Below are 17196 nucleotides of genomic sequence, written 5' to 3' on the forward strand. Positions count from 1 at the left end.
GGGAGCCAGTAAGATGTGGAAACAATGGACAGAAGCGAGAAACAAAGAGGCGAAGAGAAAGAGACTGTGTGGTCGGTTCGAAGTAAAAGGAATCGAAAGGAATACCATCGTTCGGGAGAAAGAAGAAGAGAATATGTATAGGGGCTGAACTTAAAGCAACCAGCCGCGTCCGAAACATCCGCTGCCTGTTTTTTTCCCTTATTTCCATCCCCGCCCCCTCCATTTGTCTCAAGCATCCTCCCTTTTGCTTTCTTTTCTTCTCTCTTACCCTCGTCGGTAAGAGAGGCCTTCCTGCCGCAGGACCTAATGCGAGCCCCATTCAGCCATCACGTGGAGAAAAACGAGGCACAGGACTTTCGAAAGTCTAGCTTCACCTTAGCCACCAGCTGAAACCAGCTCTATTCCGACCAATCACGATCAACAAAAGCCATTTATACTTCTCTTTGAATCGTCGAATTATACCGAATCGCGGATGCTGTGACGATCTTAGCCTCGAATCGAGTCTAATATAACTGGCAAAAAAAGAAACTCCGAGCAAACGTACGTTGTCTCATCGTCGGATTGCGTAACAACCGGGATGTTAATCGAGTCGTTCATGATAAAGTAAGATCGGCAAGAGGCAGCGTAATTGACTCGATTTGCCCGGTTCTCTACTGGCTCGGCGAGATGCCGACGAAAATAAAGATCGATGGCGGCGATTACGGAATAAAAGATGAGAGTAAAAGCTCGCGAATTACGTCAGTCGGTTCGCCTTTATGGCGGAAGGGCACGTGAAACGTAATTGCAAGGCCACGAAATTTGTGCGCTGCCCCAAACCTCCATTCCCAGATCGTTAATTCCGCGCTAGCACTAACCCTGTCATTACGTATCTTCGGCAGTAAACTTTGATTACATGTTTCGTGCAAACGGAGGGAGAAGAAATTCGGAGCGAAAAAAAGCTTGACAGAGGGGTGAGGGGTGAGGCAAAGCCGAAAACGGCGTTACCACCGATAATTGGACGCGTATGGCGGTGTATACTCCGCGTAAACGACCCTTTTTTCCCCCGCCAAATTTTCGAAGCATTAGGCCCGGCTTCAAGTACTCTGCGGAGCATGTACGCGACGCGCCACGTACCGAGCATTATATAATGATCCCTCGTAATAATCGAAGAAGGAAAAAATCGATGAACGTTGCACATGCTTTGAAATTTTTGACAACGATTACGAAACGAAAGCCACGTGTAATGTTTCCATTTACAATTAACTTTATTTAATTTTATCACACAACGTGGTAAATCGTTCCCAAATTTGCTACGAGTGAAACTATAGCGAGATCGTTGACTAAATTCTCGAGAATAAGGTAGTCGACTAATGTGGTAGTGTTCTCATGTTTCATATGATGCAACAAAATTTGCCTTATGTTCAACGGTATGTCATTTGCAAACGGAGTATCTGTAAATTCTAATTATTATTTCAAATATTTGAGATCTGTTCGTGTTTAAGGAGACATTAATGATTATAGAATTCACTTATGCGAGAAACCATAGATTTGTCAGCGTGTTTTTGAAGAACGACCAACTAAACGATAAACGAATTCATTTTTCTTAAAATTATTCTTTTCAGTGGATTAGGTCTCATTTACAAAAACATGATAATATATTTGTTTCGATAATTAATAATTGATTATGATATCGTGTAAAGTTCATTAACTGTGAACTAACTACCTATTTGTTTAAATCCCCACGTTTCTTTGGGTGTCGATTCCGTGACACTCAAATATGATTGTTTTAACTCCAAACACATTTTACTTCGCAAAATTTTCACCTTATGTAAATTACACATTGATAACCTTGCACCTGGGTGCAGTTCCGTTTAGTAGTTTACACGGTACGGTGCCTTCCGTTGAATTTTAACGAGCTGCGTAATTCCAGTTATACAAATATTATTCTCTCGAGACGGACGGCGTAATGACTGACGGAATCATTAAACATCGTTCGAGTAAACAGCCGTCGACGTGGAAGAGCGCGAACGTGGCACGCATCGAGCGCGTTAACCCGAGCCAAGGAAATGATCGTGGCTCTTTTTATTGCGTAATCGCGGTACTGGACAGGAAGGGCGTAAAACAGGACTGGTTAATTTTCGCGTTGAGTAATGCAACGATGCCTGGCTTCTTTTTTCACGCGTCAAACGGTTACCGTTAAACTTACGCTCGTCAATCTCACTTAATAGGCCCTGGTCATTAATCTGGCTACGTTCACGTGTACAGCATACAGCGTACAGGTAACCGGTCGCAAATGCGCGAACCGCGATTTTTAAGAAAATCAGTGCCTATCAACTAATCACTTTCGTCGATTAATTAACAGTGGCACAGCTGATCGTCGAGCCTGATGATCCAATAACCGTTACCATAACTTCGTCTAATAAATTAACTATTACCGATCATGGGAACGTTTCGTAACCGACCATGGTACCTCGATCGTAAAATTTCACCCTCATTTCATGGATGGATTCCCTTTCTCTCTGTGCGGTCGCCGTTCCGCGTTTGTGTAATCGAATTAGTTCCTTCGCGATTTTTCTAGCAGTTACCTTAGTGATCGTTCACTGATCTGATACTCAAAATCACGTCGCTCCGTGCTCTCACGATAATCTAATAACGCGAAAAAATCATTTAAAGTCGTCCTTCGTGTTCTGGTAAAATGTATTGGGAGTAAGTACTTGCTTTTTTTCTATTGTATGATATGTTCGCGAAAATGTAAAGATAAAAGAATAGAAATTCTTCGTATTCCTCATATTGTATATATTTCATGCGGTTTTCCAGTCTCGTCTATTCGAACTTCGAGCACTCAGGATGTAATTAAGTTGTAAAAAAATGAAGTTGAAGTTACAATTGAAATCAAATTCTCTAACTACAATTCGTAGTATGAATGTACTACGATACGATACTATAAAGCAGAGAGTTAACTCTTCTAAATCATTCTACACAATTCACTCAAGTGTTATGATCACTATGCACCAGAACGAATGCAAGTGAATCAACACACAACGCATATCGTTCACAGCAGGCGCAACATTCATTCCACTAACCTCAAATATCCGCAGCGATTGCCTCTAGGACAATCAATTATTTTGAGGAGTACTCCTGGCGTGGCTCCCTTTATTCGTCTCTTCGTTCTCCCCTAAAGAGAGAGTGTGCCGCCCTCCCGCATGAAACGTCCCAATTGCAAGTGGCTCTCGCGGAAACAAAACGAAAGAAACGTGATTTACCGATGTCGGGAGCGGGATCGACGGATAGAGAGACAGGCGAATGCTGGTCACGTGCGAAACCGTCGTAAATCGACGAAAAAATTTTCTCCAACGATGCACCAGGGACCAGACGTTTAATAAGAGGCAGGTATATACGAGACGTTCGGAAAATTGAATGGAAACCTTGAATAAGGGTATACAGCACATTTTGAACAAATTTGAATTATAGCGACGAACAAAGAAATGTTTCAAATCGGTACTCTATCGTGTGAATAATTTTTCTCCTAAATAATTTCTACCATATTAGTGAGAGTAACCTATTCTAGGCTATATACATATGTATTACATTTAGTAATTAATCTTGTCAAATATAATTTGTGAAATTACAATGTGATTTCGTACGACTTATCTCTTCAATTTTGTTCTGTTTGGTAGTCTGTAAAGTATCGTTCTACCATACTGACGATACAGTCCCTGACGATTGTTTTAGTATACACAGATTGCAGATATTTCATCCGGTAGGCGTGTAATGTTGAACACAAGAAGCTGTGTCTGCAATTTACAGAACAGTGTACCGAGAAGGTGTCCGAAATTTACGAAACAGCGCAATTTAAAAACCACTTCCTCCCGAAATATACCAAATTAGACCCCCTTATTCGTAGTTTCCATTCAATTCCTGGATAAATTTTAACCTCCAACGATACGTTAGATTTTACGATAGCCCGACTTGCTCGCGAGATGTTATTTCACCGGGCTGGGCGTGTTAAGTGCGGCGAGCGCGGATCGCGTTTATTCCTTTTTAGGTATTTACGATGTTCCACAGCGGAATAATGAAAAGGATACCGGGCACAGTCGATTATGCGCAAAAGTAACTGCATAGCGGTAAGTGAAAAGGAAGAAGCCGATTGGCGACTACCGACGCCGCTTGAATGTATAATTTCCATTCCCAATGGAAACGTGCATATTCTCTCTGTGCTGTGGAAATATTACCACGCAAGCTTTATAGGAATGTAATTTACTCGTTTGAAGCATTTTGAATCAAACATCGTGAAATAACTTGATCTTTTCTAATCATTAGTTGCATCGTTGTGAAAAAGTCGTTCAAAGAATAAAATGCCATAAAATACGATCGGTTAAAGAGATATGTGGACCGTAGAACGACACCTGGTTTCCATATTGGAGCGTGTGTGCCGATGACAGAAATTTATCGATCAATCGTTAACAGTCGCGAAAGATATTCTCTGGGGGATTCATTACACGCCCCCCAACGATGATAACGGCAACGTGCACTGCGATTTAAATGCGTGCATACATGGCAAACACCCCAATGGAGACGCGTGCTGCGTTCAATGGACATTCAGGAACAATCCATTTAACCCTTATTAGGTCAGTGTCAATGGCCAAGATTGAAACGCCAGCGAAACGGGTTTCGCCGCTGGTATAACACGAGCAGCGCGTTTTCAACGCGATTTCGAAACCGCGGTTGCATAATGCATAACAAGTGAAAAGGAATTGTCGTAGCGTCTCGTAACGTAGCATCAAATTATCGATGTTTTATACCGTAACGAGAATGAAATTTTAATCGACTCGGTGCAAACTCGAGATGTGTTTTAAGAAGAGGACAGTCCTTCAGTGACAACGTTATTCAATTTTTAATATTGCACAACGATCTAATGTGCGTTGTAGTCATTTTCTAGGGAAAAGTTAATAAAACAAATACTTTTTTCATTCTTTTCATCGCGGAAGATAAGAATCTTAGAAATCAGAGTTACAGAGTTAACTTTCCATTTTATTTTCGTACTAGTAAAAACAAATCGCAGTTATCTCAAATGCTATGGTATAATTACAAGTGGAATTAAACGGGCATAAATAGCCCGCCTTTTCATCCTCTACAATTCTCTGTACTTCTCCTTTTTGCTACGTTTTATTACAGAGATTGTTGTTCGCTGTTGCCCAAATGAACTCCGGACTCATATACGCTATACATATACGCAAGGAGCTTCGTGATCCGATGGAGAGATCTCACGACCGAGAAGCTTTGTTTTGCGGCGCGAAATTTTGCTCAGACGCACTTCAGAGTATCCCATGATCTCTCGGCTCTTCAAATATTCATGAGTGAACCAGCCGAACGAGCATATCCGATGCACTCCGAACGCATCCCAGACTCCAGTTCTTCCCTCCCATCCGTGCCGGCTCTTTGACCTCAGCACCATTCTGCATAACGGTGCATCGGCCTGGACGTTTGCCTATTATGTCACTATATTCGCTAAAGGATGCTGTGTACCGTAACTATAGCCTGGATAGAAGTTTCTTGAATTTTCCGAATCCGCGCACGATCGCCACTTTTACAGCATAAAACGGAATTCTATACAAGACGAAGAAAGAAATAAACCGTGCCTGGTTTCAGAAACTTTGACTTATTGTATAGGATAAAATTATACAATACGTGCCACCATTGCTTTATGCGTACAGATAGGGATGCGCTGTTGTAAACGGTATGTTCAAATATCTTAATCATCGGTGGAATTATTTGTTTAAAAAAGATACGGTATTGTATCGATTAGAGTAAGTATAGGTATTAAGTACTTCTGCTGCAAAAAGATGATGTATATTTTTTATAATACATTTATATTTTTGAGAAATATTTTATGCTTATTATCGTATGTTCATAAATACATAAAATTACGAGGAGTAATAACAATTATTAATATTATCTGATAGAAACGATAAAAAATTACTACAAAATCATTTTATTGACGTTCCTTTAACAGCACGAATATTATATAGTTCTAGCCTATGCAATAACGGACAGATTCATCATAAGGATGTACCCATAGTATTTACGGCCTATCAAACTTCATACTGAATTCCTACCGCTTCTCATGTTTCCTCTTAATGCACTTGCAAGTATACACACAGCTATTTCGTGATTTATATTCGAAATAAAATTTAATGCTGAACCGAGCATGTACGACTATATTATTGACAGATTCATCGATACCAACCCCTATTCGAGGGGTGAAACCGATTACCATAAGAAAATCACTGTCAAGTTCACGGGCAACCCATATTGTTTCGCTTTTCTGGGGTTGCTTGCTTACTATCCTAATAGCTTCATTTAAATTTCCATGTTAATATTCAATCTGCTTTCTTTTTGCTTTTTTTTTAGTTTGAAGCTGTGAGTTTGCTCTCTACTGTCTACCCCCTGTTTACTAAAAATATTCTACAAGTATCTAATAATAAAAAGGCTATAGATAAATATATAAAAATTAATTATGAACAATAAATAGAATTTTACAAAGGCGGGGACATATCTAACTAAATTCTTGGACAATGCAGCTAAAGAATAGCAACATCTGGCTTAAATTATATTCAACTTCGAAAGCAGAGATAATCCTTGCTACTATATAATTTTTTTATCGCTCAAAGGTAGCAGGGATCGCAGTCTCAACCTGTTATTTGCGATTCGTTTCGTACCGAAAGACTCCTCTACTTGCAACTTCATGCTGTTTCGGAGCATACACTCCCCGGTTTACTTTACACTAATTGGCAGTAATCACTGCTTGACTCCGGTTCATGGGAAAGAGGGAAGTACTGCCACGAGACGTCTAAGGTGTCCAATTTCTCTCAAAGACATGACTTCGTAACCTTCACTCTTCTCAAACCTCGAGTGTATGTACTTAACGTCTGTCAAGAAATTCCTGGCGCAATCGCTCACACGATACGCAAGACGTTGAATCACAGACATCTAACGTCCTACTTGAATATGTATCTGTTGATTAATCCTTACTAATCCAACAAGCGTATAATTAAATCCCAATCTTTATATTTTAAACTTTTATACAATTTTCAATGTAAAGATATTCAAAGAATGGGATACGAAGGGAACAGTTCCACTCTCCAGTAGTAGTTTCCAATAAACATTTACACTTTTGAATATGGAACTCCTACCTCTTCCCTTATCCAATAAACATGATTTAAATATTGCAGCTGTCTCCTTGTTACTGCAAATCTTTCAATTATCAATCGATAAAGAATAAGCCAGAAATCCATCGGCAAGGAAAACTATAAAATTCATTGACAATGGAAACAAAGACATCACAGGGTAAAACAATCGAAAACGAATCGTGGATATCCAGTCAGACGATCGCAAACACCTGCTCGCTTCCGATAATTTCGCTTTCCAATCGAAGGGTCTGCTGCAATAAGATGGTATTTTCACTTTCCGGTAATTTGAGTAAGTCGACGGGAAGCAAAGTCAAACCATTTTTTTCAAGCATGCTACAGATTTGTAGACAAGTAACATTCGAGGTAATAAATTTGTATATTTTTATGTGAAGCCATCTTCTGATAAACGCTATTTAGATACCGTCTCTTTATTGGTGCAAATCTTTTAGTAGGTAAAAGAAATGCACGAATGGATACCAGTATATCCAGTTGCCTGCGCAGTAGTTAAACTGACAATACCAATCACCGGTCTTATCAAGTTTCGAACGAAGGAAACGCGTTCCTCATCATGCTAATAGCCAGAGAAAAGAAACTGAGCGTGTTCGTCGGTTGACTCTGTCCGAGAAAAAGAATTGACGACGGGGAGAACGATTCCGAGAATCAAAGGGTAAGATCACTCGCCACTAAAGGCCGTTTACAGCCTCGAGAGGGACTCCTCTCGCTCTTTCGACTCCCTTGAACCAGGAAGGTAAGTGAAAAGAAATAGAAGAATTAGAACCATAGAAATCGTTAAAACGTGCATGCTCGCGTTACTCGCATGTCTCGTCGTCTCTCTCCTTCATCGAGGTATTCCCTTCCCCGATACTTTCTCGTTTCGACGGCGTGTACACAGATCGTTTGCACACGCATCGTATGCTGCTATTTATGCCTATGTCTACTTATGTACGAAGCAGTCAGCACGTACGTGCCGAGCACGTAATATATCGCGTGTCCCAATCGAACTCTGCCACCCTAAAACTTCTCTCTCTTTCTATTCTCGATTCTCCTTTCCTATACAAATGGAAGCGAGGGTCTCTCAACAAATAGACCTGCCGCGTCGCCTGGAAATGGTTGTAGCCTGTGCGAGCAAACACGTACGACCGTTTCGAAGATCGTGTTATTTTTACGCCCATCGCTGTTCCTTTTCTCCGTCGTTCTTTTGGTAAATATACGAGAAACCTGTGGTTAAATGAGTCTTCAAATGGCTAATATCAAATGTTTGCTCGTTGTATCGGCACATACCAATTATTCGACCTATTCTAATGAATTCCAGTGGGCATAAGAGGTTTTACGATGTATCGAAAATCGTAGTGCAAGAGGAAAGTGGTTAGTTTCTCGGGTAATATAAAAAACACGTCAGAAATATGGAATGATAGTTTATAGGATTTATACGTAGCTTCGTTTTCGATACCTATAGAAGTCTTTAATTTGAAAATTTATTGAACGCGCGTACTTGACTAATTCCTGGTTGAATACGAATACATAATCGATGGGAGCTTATGCTAATTCTATATTCTATTATACGTGAAAATAAATCGGAAGTACGCAGTAAAATCTTTTCATTTGAAACTTGCTTCTCAAGAAAATCAAATTCGAAAATTTAAGTATGCATGTACCAGGCTAATTCTCGATGAAACCTGTTTAAATTCGATTTGAAGTTTCACATAAAAAAGAAGAAACTCTACATATTATGATCACCTAACGTTAACCACAAATGACTTGGATACACGATTATGATTTTCATATTTTAAGAATCTAAATAGTTTTAAGGATATCGTCGTGAGTTTTTCGGATTGGGAGGTTATAAAGTTTGAAAGGCAAACGAGAGAATAAGTCGATCTTACTTTTTGGTTATTCTACCTCAGACGCAAAGGTAACAATCTTATTTTATAGTGTGGAACAGCCGATCAACGCTATCTCCTGATAATTGCACGTTCGATTCAAGTGTATCCTGCTCGTGATCGGCAATCGACCAGATCGATCCAAGTAGAACAAGTAATTACAAACAGAGTGGACAAACGCCGCCTCGTTTGTTGCCAACGTTAACGGCTCACCGATTCCCACCTTCAACCGCAATCATCCATTCCCGTTTCTTTCTCCAATCAATTACCAGAGCGGCAACTATTCTTCTCGGAATGGTAGCCTTCGAATCGATTCAGTTGACTAAGCAGGCTGGTTAAGCGCAATTAAGAAAATCATCGCGGGAACAAGAGAATCCGCGAAAGAGCAAGAGGAACGAAGAGGAAACGAGAATGGAGCCGAAGAACCTATTCTCAATGTAATGATCTATGATGAAATAAGCCGTACATCTTAACACTATGAAGATACACTAGAGGAGTACTAATCGTTAGTGTATAATCTGTTGTATACGACTTTCTCAGAAGCCAATTAATTCTCTTAATTTCATCGCGCAAGTACACCATTAAAATTCATTTCTCAAGGAACAATTTACAAAAGTCAAGAAACAGGTTATTTTCATAAGCGAATTCATTGAAAGAAGATTACCTAAATGGTAAATCTGAAACACAGCGTTCGTATCACCATCGTTTGTACTTTTCGATTTATGGAGTTGATCAGTGTGACTTCTGAAAGGTACATATATTATCATTCATAGGTATTCAGATACTTTTTTAGACTTGTAGTAATAGTATCTATATGCATGTTATCAAAATGTACAACCTAGTGTATTTAATAACTAGAAGCAGCATTTACTAGCTTCTTATGGGGATAAAAGACCACAAATTTAAAGCCTAATACATAATAAAGCCCATTACGTAGTAAATCCAATAAAAAATTAGACATATAATGTTAACAGTCTTGGTATCAATTTAGAAGAATCTTTTTTTTATTTAGCGCACTAGTTCAACGATTAATTTGACTATCCTGAAAATAATAAAGAGATTTTCAAATAGCAAAACAGTTTCATAATATTTACTACGCAGATATTACTACTGAATAACACTGTTATGGATGCAAATCAGTGATACAATTAGCACTGTGTTGCAATTTTGCAAGGTTAACGCTATGCTATTTGACATACTTATTAGATATCTAATAACATATGCATGCAGGTATAAAGATTGCGAGATTTCCATCTTACAGTTCTCATCATTGAAACGTAATCAGCACTAGATCTTATATTTCTAACAATACAACGTGTAACACATATTAGCGAGTGATTCTATTATTGGAAACATGAATCCATCAAATCTTATAGAGTTAATAATTCATATTCATATTGAAAGAGCGCATGTAAAATACGCAAAAAGCTTCGCTACAATAATTACTCCGTAGGAACATTGCAGGTACTGAACATTCAGCAATGAAAATCCAATTTACAGCATACGTGTTAAACGCGTTCGATCGTATACGCGTGTGCCACCTTTTCTTTCTTTTGCTTCGTTTTTTTTTCTTTCCCCTCTACTAGAACAGAGTCCTGCCAGTCTCTTTCACCCCCTATGGTCGGTGACTAACACACAAAGCAGACGGTGCCCTTACCGTAAATCGCCGGCACACAGAAGAGAAACAAGGAGCACACGGTGTGTGGTGAGCTCGTGCTCGTATACGTGTGTATACGTGTTTTACTGCGTGGGCGACCCCTCCGAATCGCGTATCGAGTGCCGACGAACTAACAGAAAAAGTGCACAGTGCACTTACACCTTCAAGACGAGCCTTAAATTACGATACACTTATGAAAATTTAACTACCCCATTTTCAACTCGTAACGAGTTTCGATCGAACGCCTGGAATTTCCACCGGCAAGTCAATTACACTATACTATAGATGCTCATTGGAGCGCGAGTTATATAGTTTGCAAATGGATATTCAGAAACGTTCAGTACCTGATTAAATTCGTTCTCTGCTACTGAAGTATAACGTTACATTGATTTAATCAGCTACAACTTAATTGATGCAAAATCATATTTTTATAAGCATAACTAGAAAAACTAAACCTACGTTTGTCTCATCCTTCAAATGTCATAATGGATACTTTACTTTCAGTATCCTGTATATTTTTGCATATCATACATTTTATGCGTTTAAATATCCTATAAATACATAAACAGCATCATGTCTGGTAATGATCATAGACCAAACTGTTGAATACTTACTTTTGCATATTTTGATAAAAAGCTCTGGAAAGATGAATGAAACAGTAAGCAACGAGGTTAGAGTAAACATTATTACTTAACAGATATCTCTGATGAGAAAGATATGCAAAGGTCCTAGTGAAGTGAAATCATATTATACCAACAACGGGCGTATTTCAGCGAATCTCTGATTTAGCCTGGTAAAATCATCCTGCGAATTTTTTCAGAAATATGGTACGTCAAACTGGGGCATAACGCACTCAACGCACCCACTATTTTCCAGTCCAATCAATCCCTGTGTCGCTATCAATATTCGTGACTGCCTCGTCCTGCGCGATGACGATAATCCCGTCGTAAAAATGATTTACGCGTCCCGTGTAATTTCCCTAGCCTTCTAGCAAATGTATCGCCATAAAGGAAGGATACTTAACGATTAATGCAGATCACTGCAGGACCTTCGTGCTTCTACTCTGCTTCCATGAAGTCAATAATTTATTACGATGGGCTTTGGCTCGAGCCAGAGTCAATATTGACCGAGCTGGGATAGAGGCTACGGCGCCGTTCGTCGTGGCCTACAACAAATTCAATCGAAAAGAGACTATCCTTAAATATTTGCTGCTGCTTTCTCCAGTTCGCTTCTCTCGGTTGCCGGATAAAGTCGAAAAAGAAAGGGTAAGAGAAAAAATGAAGAAGGAGGGTGGAAAGAGCCTTTCGAAACGCGACCGGACGAGCCAATCAATATATATTTCGATGATCAAACAGGAGCAAAGATAGACCATTATTACGGCGTTAAAACTGATCGGGGAAATCCAAGAGAAGACCCCAAGATTTATGACGCTACCCGGCCATTATGGATTTTCGATATTTCCTGCTCGACAGGAGAAAACTACTCCTCCCTCGACCGTCCGCCACTGAATGAACTTCGAGTTAATTCTTTGACAACGCGTCACAAAGCACGTTCGTGGTTTAGACCCCAAAAATTCCACGCGATATCCTGTCCGATCGAAATACGTGGAAAGAAGAGTCGAAACGCGTATCTTATCGAGACACGAACGTGGTCGAAGGAAATTTGGAAGATCGAGACAGGAAGTGGCTCGATTCGTCGTTTCCTCGAACAACGGGAATCACTTGCTACGTCTAGCGAAAACGTTCCACGTTGTTCTGGAACATTTTTGCCCACAATACGCAAAGAAAACTTAAGACTTGAATTACCAAATATTCATAATCGAAAAAAAATGTGTACAAGTGATGTTTCATAGGAATAAACCGAAGAACTAGCAGATATTTATATTTGAAAGAGAAAGTTTATCAAACTTACCTTGCGATCGAGCACATGCTGCGACGGTATTTCTTTTTGAATGAAATGCAGGTCAAGCACAAGCTCCTTTATATTGGGCCTGGATCGTCAAGTTCTCTTGTGAATGTTGAAGCACCATTAATACCCGAACCAAACCAAACGAGCGCGCGACAACGACTGAGTGGAGGCAGCAGGAGCACGAGTTAAGAGTAGTACGAAGAGTGTCGGTAACCACCGAAGACGCCCGAAGTCGCATTCGAAAAGCCGATTCTTGTCAACTCGCGACCCTACCGTTTTCAACCCTTTCGTTTTATCCCTAATTAAGATTGGTAAACACAGGTCTCCGGTGACTTTTGACTTTTGTAGATGCGTCGTCGCGTACATACCGCTACCTTGCGCGCAAACACGACGAAAGTGTCAGATCCCTCCAGCGTTTTACAAAAATATTATCTGAAGAATTTAAAGATATTCGTGCGTAGGCGTGGTAGAATTATGTACTTTGATGACAATTAAATAAAAGCTAAGGTGATGTTGAGATGATCGACTATCAGAAATTTTGAGAATGTAGAACTGTCTATGTGTCATATTTGAAATAAAAATTGTCTAATCGAAAATGTTGACTATCAGAAGTTGCAAAACTACTGCCAGCTGAATGTAGAATGAAAGTAGAAATTAGAATATTATTCAAAGGTAAGTCTGATGCCTTTAAAGCAAACAAGCTTTAAAAACTTCTGGACCGCGTTAATGAGAAACTTAATTATTAAAATACAAAGCGTGGAACTTGAAAAAAGAAACTTATAACATTCTTATCTTTAATTGGAAAATCTCATAGATTTCATAAAATTAGGGATCTCGAAGATATTACGATCATGAATTAAGATATTGTTCCAATTAAATCTTCCGAGTAAATGAGTTTAAGAGTCTTTCCTCCAACACGCTAGAAACTAATACTAATGATTGCTGAAATAAGAGAAAGTAAAATTGAAGATTTGTTATTACCCTTAACGCATAAAGGAGAAAAAAATATGGGTACTTATGCATCTCTAAACTTGTTGCGACTGGGGTACACCATCGAGGAAGCTAAGAATGTCCGTCTGTATTAACCGATGCAGCGGTACGCGATATAGTTTGTAACATATGAAAGGAGGGCCGATCGTTTCCCACAGAGCGTGTTCGCATCAGGCAGCACACTGGTTCTGCATGCCCGTGTGCATTCGCGACGGAGTCGAGGATGCCATTGCACTCGTAAAACATGAATTATACGTACGACACAACATTCAATGATGTCTTTATTGCGACCGATGCCGTCTGCACAACGAGTATATATCCCTTCTAACAACGGTGTGTTTAAATCGACGAGATATCTCAAATTCCACCACACGTGTTAACATAAAGACCGATATTTCTAGCGCGTTTCCTTTCAAAAATATCTCTCAACGTGCGTTACCAGAAACCACGATAACATGTCTATGCTAACACGCTTCCCTTTGAGTATACAGTGAAACGAATCACTCTTCCTCGAAACGGTATCTGTTGACGTAAGTCATTTTCATAAACGTAGAACAACGTACTTCCCTCGGTTCTTCGTGCATGGCTTACGATAAAAAACTACTTGAACAGATGTCAATGGCGAAGAACGCTCACCTCATGCATACTGATAGGTCCTGCGACACTTTGAATCGTCCCGAAATCTGTATTGTATATGTGGCGACCAATTCTAATCACTTCGGATACGATTCGAAGCTTAAAACTCTTGAAAGTCTTGATAAGTCTTGAGAAGTCTTGAGTTCTTGAAATATTGAAAGCTTGCGAAGTATTGAAGGTCTTCAAAGTCTTGAACATCTTGAAACTCTCAAGAGTTTCGATAGGTTTCGAAAGCTCGATGAGTACTGAATATATTACAAGCTTCTTGCCCACTTCTGTTCGAACAGTACTTTTGACGTAAAATATTAAAGAAAATCCGGAAGCTTTGAGTTATTACCATACATACATTCATTTCAAGACGATCAACATTTTTGAGACTATCAAAATTTTAAAGAATCGAGATCTTATCAGAACTTCCAAGAGTTTTAAGCTTCGAGTCACGTTCGAAATGATTCGAACTTTTGGCCATATTATTATTATTATGTTTACTATTAACGAGGTAAACAAAGATTTGATGCGGAGAAAAATAGATTACACATTAATATTTACAAAATGAAGAAAAGAGAAAGAGAAATACATACACGGAGATTCGAAAGTAGCGATGAAATAAATACAATAAAAACTGAAGTATATGTTCTAAGAAGTGCTTCAAGGACAATTTGAATTATCCAAAAAGATCGATATCATAATGTACTTATATAATGACTTAATAAATAAATAATAAAATAATGGCATAATGACTTAACAAAGTGGACAATTCCCTTAATGGATTTAAAATAGCCACAAGTACAATATGCACAAGGGAGTAATTTCTCAACGACCTAGGAGGTACGTAAAGAGACAACAATCGAATGATGGCGGAACAAGATATAAGACCTTTGGCTACCTTACTTACGAACACGATATCAGGAAATTTTCTTCTATTACTTCATGTCGGAAGATTAAGATTATTTAGCACTACATGGTATTTGTGAGAGCCGAAAGGCATAACGTGATGATGTCCGCTATGTCTGACAGCGAGTTTTAAGAATTCATACTGAACACTCTCAACCTAATTGATGTGGATATACCCATACAGATACATGGACAGATTCGAAGCGATTCGAACTGTTTCGGATTTCATCATTATTCATGCATCAGGGGATCGGTAAAAGTACGGGACGAAAAACGCAAGCAGGAACTTTTCAGGGTAGACGGAAATTTAATTAAAGTTTAACTAGCTAAAAAACGAGTACAATTTATACTTTTTCAACGAATGAATCCGTAGGGATGCTGATCGACCGCAGATCCAATCACCACGTATCGAATATCGTTCCTTTTTCTAGGCGTTACCCGAACGAGTATTTGAGCGACGAATTCCATCGAGTTCGATCAAACGACCTCTTCTGATCAAACGCTCTCTTTCATAACATCTTTCGAAGCAAAGGGAGACCTATTGATTCCTTAATCGCTTGCTCAAGCTGTTGTAACATTTAATGTTGCTCAGCGTCGAGGACCAACTGCGCTGCAGCCAACGAAGCAATTAAACTTCAGCGACGAACAGGAAGCAAGCACCATACATACGACCATATCTTTTATGCAAACACACCCTTTATGTGTAAATCCAATTTTTCCACGCGCCATATGTTGTAGGCGGTTTACGTAATCCTAGGATAGGAAGAGATACGAAAACGGGGCCACATGGTTGGAACCGAGATGGCGAGGTTAGACACATTCTTCAAGATTATCTGTGAAGGAAAAACAGTTACGATAGCCGTTTTCATTGTGAAAATATTCACAATGAAGAATGGGAATCTGTAGAGGATGGCGATCGAACGCGTTTCTTTTACCCTCGAAATCTCGGAAGGAAGAAAAAAAATGGTACAGTGGCTCACGTAGGTATTTGGATACTTAAGATATTTTGTGAGTGCGTTATATGAAACATTTTGAAATTCCATTAGTAATAAGACGCGATTATATTGAAACGAATTGGAAAATGCAGACAGATAAAAGTTATACGAAATTACAAGAGCTTTATGCAAATAGACGATAAATTCATGACGTTCTGTTAAAAATTTTTCAAGTATTTAAAAAAGGCATAAAAACACATTTAATTCCACGATCAAAAGAAGAGACATTTCGGATGTGAAACTAGTTGGAAAATATTGAATTTACAAATTACTCTTCTATAAAAGACAAGAAATGTGACTCATTGTGTCTTCCATTCATGGCCTTTAAATGTTTTCTGACTCCTACATATATTTCCAAATTACTCTCAGATTACATCAACATAATTACAATAGTCGTGTCTTGTTACGGTATTCATGAAATTTCAAAAAGTTTCGTCTAATCTAAGATAAGGAGTCGAATAGTGCCATTGTATATAAGAATAGGAGGGTCGTGCGAGGCCTTTTGAACCTATGAAATATTTAGCATTTCTCGATGTGGCGGGCAGTAAATAATTTTGTAGCCGAGTCAGGACCAATGGTCCCTTTTTCTTTTTCTCCAAGGCACGTGCATAAGATATGCATCACGTGGCGGTTTTGCTCGCTTTTCTCGCGCGCCATGCACGAATTCGAGAAGAGCCTTCGCTCTTTTCGATCGTAAATAAGCGAACGCTTTCTATTCCCCTTTTTTAAACCGCGATGCATTCGACTACATGCTACGAGCTCTCTGCCCGACCTTTCCCCATTCCCAGTACACCCTTGTCGCCTTTTTCCCCCTCTTGTAGACTGACCAGTCGCTCCATGGTGCTTTCTTAACGCGTCATAAAAACGAGACAACGTACTCTACGGACTTGCCGTCTTTTTGTTTCGAGAATATCTGCGCGACACGTGCTACGCCAACCGCGGAGAAACACTCATTAACATTCGTGCTACTATGATTTCTCTCTTTCTTCCACACTTTCACTCCTCGTGCGATTCGTTACGATACAGATGAAAAGAAATTAACTGATAGGTCGAATAAATCAGACGAA

At 39.3% G+C, this 17196-nt stretch overlaps 1 protein-coding gene across 1 annotated transcript in view; it reads right to left on the minus strand.

Moving 5' to 3' along the window:
- The window catches only part of LOC100744746, a 34860-nt gene extending 22066 nt beyond the window's left edge, over positions 1–12794 (minus strand). Inside the window, exon 1 of the mRNA XM_003493940.4 lies at positions 12618–12794. Within this exon, the coding sequence (XP_003493988.1) occupies positions 12618–12634 (17 nt within the window). The 5' untranslated portion in view covers positions 12635–12794. The remainder of the gene's footprint in view (positions 1–12617) is intronic.
- Positions 12795–17196: the final 4402 nt, after the last annotated feature.

This window comes from Bombus impatiens, unplaced genomic scaffold (genome assembly GCF_000188095.3).
Source record: "Bombus impatiens unplaced genomic scaffold, BIMP_2.2 scf_1417, whole genome shotgun sequence".
Taxonomy (NCBI): domain Eukaryota; kingdom Metazoa; phylum Arthropoda; class Insecta; order Hymenoptera; family Apidae; genus Bombus; species Bombus impatiens.